Below are 5,332 nucleotides of genomic sequence, written 5' to 3' on the forward strand. Positions count from 1 at the left end.
AGGGCGGGACGGTGTTTGATGACAAGGTTGAAGATTTTAGGTTGTGTCTATCAAAGCCTTGAGTGAGTGAGTAGTGGTGTGAGCAGTGAGCTTAGCTGGTAACAAAAGATGAGGAGGGGAATGAGAGATGTTTATTTCGCCCACCAGTAACCCCGTTTCTACTGGCGGGCACGCCCTTTTGCTCGTGCGGGGCAAACGGCGATGAAATGTCCGTGACGGCCGCAGTATAAACACTCACCAGCCATGAAACGGCGCTGCGTTTCCGTTGGTGTAAGCCGGGCACGTCCAATGTGCATCGGCTCCGCCTCGCCGGGGCTCACATCCATCGAGGCCGGCTGTTGTGGTGAAGCAGCACTACCGGCAAAAATCCCAACACTGGGAGCACTCTGGGAAACTGAGTGTCACGTCCCACGGCGCATTCGCAGGCGCTCGTCAACATGAATGCACAGGGACATTAATGAGCTGAGAGATGATGGTAATTCCCTCGTCATGAGCTCATCCTTCAAATCCTCCGCAATATTGTTGAGCAGAACCTCCTTTACTGCCTCTTCTCTCCACCCGGTTTCTACAGCGAGAATGCGGAAGTCAACTGAGAAGTCAGCCATAGTGCGTTTACCTTGTTTCAGATTTAGTAGACGCTGTGCAGCAGCAGAGGGCCCGCCATCCCTTTCAAACACGCTTTTGAATTCAGTCAGGAAGTCGAGGTAGGAGATATTCGGCAGGGTTTTCAATAGTGCCTGAGCCCACTGGAGCGCGCGGTCTCGTAACAGCTGAACAAAGAAAGCAATCCAGGCACCGTCGCTGGCATACGTCCTGTTCTGCTGGCGGAAAAACAGGGAGACTTGGGCAAGAAAACCCGAACATTTCTCCAGCTCACCTGTAAACGGCTCGGGGCTTGGCATCGTCCTCCCCGGGGCCTCTAGCCAGGCAGCGGGAGGGTCGGGGGGTGCAGCAGCGGCCTGGGGACTCGGAGATGGAGAGGGACTTACACGCGGAGATGGGTTTACGCTCGGAGAGGGCGAGCTTACCAGGGGTGTGCGCTGGGCGAGAGCCTGTGTAAGGGCGGAGAGCTCTTTATTGATATGGTGGAGCATCTTCTCGTGCCGCTTCCTGAGTGAGGAGAGCCCGTTGAACAGGGTCAGAATCCGCTGAGTTCATAGTGGCTGGATCGTTCTGTCACAGATTAGTAGGCAGAGGACTCACTCGCAGGACTCTGAAGTTTAGAGAGAAGGTGAGGGTTTATTTGCAATGTGACACCAAGTGAGAATATATACATATATTCAGTGGAACAGATAACACGGGGCTCCAGGGAGTAGGGCGGGGTCCGAAGGGAAGGTCCAAGACGGGGGTACACACACGCTCTTCTTCCACTTGATCCGTAACTCACTCAAAATGTCCACACCAAAAAGCTCACTCACACACATCCACAGAAATCCAGACGGCAGGGAAGACGGGCAGGGAGTCTAGAAGGCCTGTACACAGAGGAAAAAAAAACAATGTCAGGAGGAAACTCTAGGAGCTCAGAGGAACACTTTCATAGGCTAAGCTACACTGACGCTTGGTAGCGTGACAATCCAGCGAGGAAGCAGCCTCTCTTGCCATCTTAAGTAGTCTGCCAGGATCAGTGTGAATGAGCCACAGGTGTGTGTTCAGGGTGGGTTCAGAGGCGGGGAATCAAGGTCCAGTTCCGCCCTGGTGGGAGAGGTTAAGATAAAAAATACACACACACCACGACCTCTCCAGGGCCCTGTTTCAGGAAGCCGGTTTAGAAAACTCAGAGTGAAAAACGATACGCAGGGTTGAGTAACCCCGAACTGTCCAACTCGGAATATTCGGTTTCAGAAAGGCTGATAACAATTAGTTCAGTCAACGCGGAGTTGCTTTAACCCCAAGTGAAGCGCGCGGACGAGGATACATAAAGCCCTGATAAGCGGAGCACAGATTAAGCGAGTCACCATGGAGACGGAGGGAAAGAAGGCGCGGTCAATGTATTTTACAGCGCTTGAGGCCGAAATTCTGATGGCAGCATATGCCGATAACATGCAAATTCCGCGGAAAAAAGTAACACAGCCACAGCTGCGAAAGAAAGGGAGCATGCATGGCAAAACATAGCCGACAGAGTCAATGCGTGAGTGTTAATATAAACATTGATCTAGGGATTTCCACCCATTTAACACGTTATTTTATCATATGTTATTTTATTTGTTATTTTATACATTTTATTTTGTGATGTGATGTGAGCGCAGGTGCAACCCAACAGGCCCCAAACGTTCCTGGCAGCAAGTAAAAATGAAATATAAAAATATAGTCCAAACAGGTAAGGTGTAATTGTATTATGAGCCATAGTGCTTGGTCTGTTTGTCCCATGTAAATCAATTGCAGTTAGAGGCTACATTAATTTTCTTTCTGTAAGCACTTATTGAAATTATCTGAGCACATTACAAGTACATATTTGCTTACTCTGTATGCTCAAATGTGACCCGTTATAGCCAACAGAAAAAAAGCGGAGGCCCGAGAAACAGGTGGGGGTCCTCCACCACCACCACTCACAGAGGCTGAGCAGTTGGCCCTCAGCCAAAACAGTGGGCGCCCTGTGGCCGAAGGCATCTCTGCGGGGACATCCTCTGAGGCAATAACCCCGCAAGACACAAGTGCCTACATAAGGGGTAAATTCAAAATAATACATGATGTGCATACATCCTTTCTTCACAGTCACCTTTGCAGTGCGACACATTCATTTGATAAACTCTTTACCATAATGGATTATTTTGTAGTGAAGTTATGTTCCTACTGATTTTGCCTTCCCTCAGCCTTGGTTGTCTTTGAGAGCATAATGACAATGAAGTGTAAGGTGATTGGTATGTTTGTTAATTGCCATTTGGTCCCTTGTAAGTTATAAGTGACCTGTATAAACCTCATATTCTATCAGTTGATGGTGGTGGTGTACTGCATCTGGTGCAGCCTCCTGTTGAGCCAGACCAACATGCAGTTGTGAGTAATACTCCACAGATTATGAGTTTACAGTAGAACAGCAATGTTGTTTATTTCTTTACTACAGGAAAATAATGAAGAAACATTGACAGCTGTTACAGAGGAGGAAGCAACAGAGACACTTTATGAGGTTTACATCTTTTAATACTTTGTGTACAGGAAATACAGGCGACCAATAAAGCCAGTTGAACAAAAAATCTGTTTATTCTTCTTTCAACATGTTGAGGTGATGGGTCAAAGGAAATGATTGTGACATATGGTGTCTCTGACTGCTCTTCCATCTTGTATGTCCGTGGGAGGGTCAGGATGTTCATGGTTTGGATCACTGCTGATGTTTGGTTCAGAAGGACAGTGTTCTCCTCTAATTGTGGCAATGTTGTGAAGAATCACACATGCCACAATAATGTCACATGCCCTTTCTGGGGTGACCCTGAGTCTTTGCAGGCACTGGAACCGGGCCTTAAGCATTCCGATAGTCATTTCAATTCTGGCTCTTGTCCTGCAATTAGCCAGATTATATCGCTGCTGTGGGCCCGGTTCAGGGTCAGGGTAAGGGGTAAGCAAATAGGGTAAACATGGATACCCCCTATCACCAAGCAAGTAGCCAGTGAACTCTCCTAAGACAGAAGGATACACTTCAGTTCAAATGTCCCTGAAGCAATTGGTCTTTATATATTTTAAAGTATTCTCAACTCACCATGTCCAAATTTTGTGCTCAGTGTACATTCACGGAATATTTGTGAGTCATGGACAGAGCCTGGCCACTTGGCTTCCACATTTGTGATAATGTTGGCAGCATCATATATGATCTTCACAGTGCAGAGAACACAAATTAGCATCCATTACTATGATAAAATAAGTTGTTAGTTTGAAATGCTACAGGGAACTATGTACCTGTACATTAATGCTGTGGAAAGACTTCCTGTTCACATAGTCTCCTTCATTTACTAAAGGAGCAATGACTGGAATGTGAGTGCCATCTATACAGCCAATCACGCCTGGGAACCCTGAAAATAAATGTAAAATTTAAGTAGTAGTCCAAGTATCACCACATCATAAATTAAGTTTTGGTCATCCTGATACCTGCAATTTTGTGGCATCCCTCTTTGATGAATCTTGTGGGTCTATGACCGGGGAACACCACAAACGTGTACAGGAGACGTTTCAGTGCAACTGTAACATTCCTGACTGCCCGACAGACGGTAGCCTTGGAAACGTGCTCAGCGTCACCAATATTATACAGAAAGCTCCCGTTTGCAAAAAACCGAAGTGCAATACAAATAATATGTACAGAACTGAGAGAATGTCCGCGATGTGTCACATGCGTAATATATGGCCTGAGGATGTTATCCAAATAAATTATAGATTGTGCTGAGAAACGGTAACGTTCGCACAGAAAATCATCAGGAAATGATAAGATGTCCAAACGCGCTCTAATCACTCTCTCCCGGCGGAGAGCTCTGCGGAGAATTTGGGCTTCACGATCTACTGGCTCTTCAAGGAAGTGGCACGCCATGTCCGACACTTCCTACAGTCAGGTTTCCGACAAAGGGGCGGAGACAGTCAGGGTTAGTTGTAGTAAACCTGCTAGGGGGCAGGTTAGCTTCACGGCGTGTGTCGTCATAGTGACTCACTGAGGCTTCATCTGAACTCGCTTTGTGAAACCGAAAACCCAGAGTTTTCGTTAACTCAGGGTATACTTACTCAGTTTTTCCACTAAACCGGCTTCCTGAAACAGGGCCCAGATCTTGAGAACCATGACAAAAATGGGACGGGTACATTTCAAGCTTGTTATTTTAGTTATTAGACTTAGCAACACACCTATTAACGTTCGTTTGAAACGATTATCAACATTAACAGACTGAATTGGACCTAATAACAGGAGTCCATATAATTTTAGTAAATTATTCTGGTGAGTATCAGCTGCGCTGGGTATGTAAATCAGGCCATCCAGCTGCGGTGCTGATCGTACGACACTTGTGCCAAAAATCCGGACAAATGTCACTTGATCAAGGAGCAGATCTGCATCAGATGAGATCAGCTGACTCTGCGTGTGCGTGTGCTGTGCACAGCGGTGTGTTAACAAGAAAAACGCATATAAGAAAGTGGTGTGCATTATTGATATTTGAAGCATGTGTACCTGCACGTGCATGCTTATTAACACATGGGTACTGTTGAATATATTTTTTTACTCACCTAAAGCGCTCGTGCTCTCGTCCACTCCCCGCAAAAAAAGTTAGCAGCTGTGCGGTGTCTGTGGCATTGGTGCTCTCATTGCATGCGATGGAGTAAAAATCAAAAGCACAGCTTTATCAGACAGTTGCAGTTTAATGTTGGCTGA

The 5,332-nt window shown here is 46.5% G+C and overlaps 1 protein-coding gene across 1 annotated transcript; it reads right to left on the bottom strand.

Annotated features, from left to right (window-relative positions):
- Positions 1–2,802: 2,802 nt before the first annotated feature.
- Positions 2,803–4,720, bottom strand: LOC309700881 (putative nuclease HARBI1). The gene is made up of 4 exons (XM_082524780.1): positions 4,075–4,720; positions 3,886–3,998; positions 3,689–3,800; positions 2,803–3,608 (listed from the first exon to the last, which is right to left on the bottom strand). Exons 1-4 carry the CDS (start codon positions 4,505–4,507, stop codon positions 3,226–3,228), a joined length of 1,041 nt encoding a protein of 346 aa, XP_082380906.1. The 5' UTR covers positions 4,508–4,720; the 3' UTR covers positions 2,803–3,225.
- Positions 4,721–5,332: the final 612 nt, after the last annotated feature.

Source organism: Aulonocara stuartgranti (genome assembly GCF_965226115.1).
Source record: "Aulonocara stuartgranti genome assembly, chromosome: 23".
Classification (NCBI taxonomy): Eukaryota; Metazoa; Chordata; class Actinopteri; order Cichliformes; family Cichlidae; genus Aulonocara; species Aulonocara stuartgranti.

Bases quoted from the DNA above. Each gene is read 5' to 3' on its own strand.
- LOC309700881 (XM_082524780.1), bottom strand. From the start codon at position 4,507: ATGGCGTGCCACTTCCTTGAAGAGCCAGTAGATCGTGAAGCCCAAATT. The intron at 3,999-4,074 runs GTATCAGGATGA...ATTTATTTTCAG, and splicing joins GGGATGCCACAAAATTGCAG to GGTTCCCAGGCGTGATTGGC. The intron at 3,801-3,885 runs GTACATAGTTCC...TGCACTGTGAAG, and splicing joins TCCACAGCATTAATGTACAG to ATCATATATGATGCTGCCAA.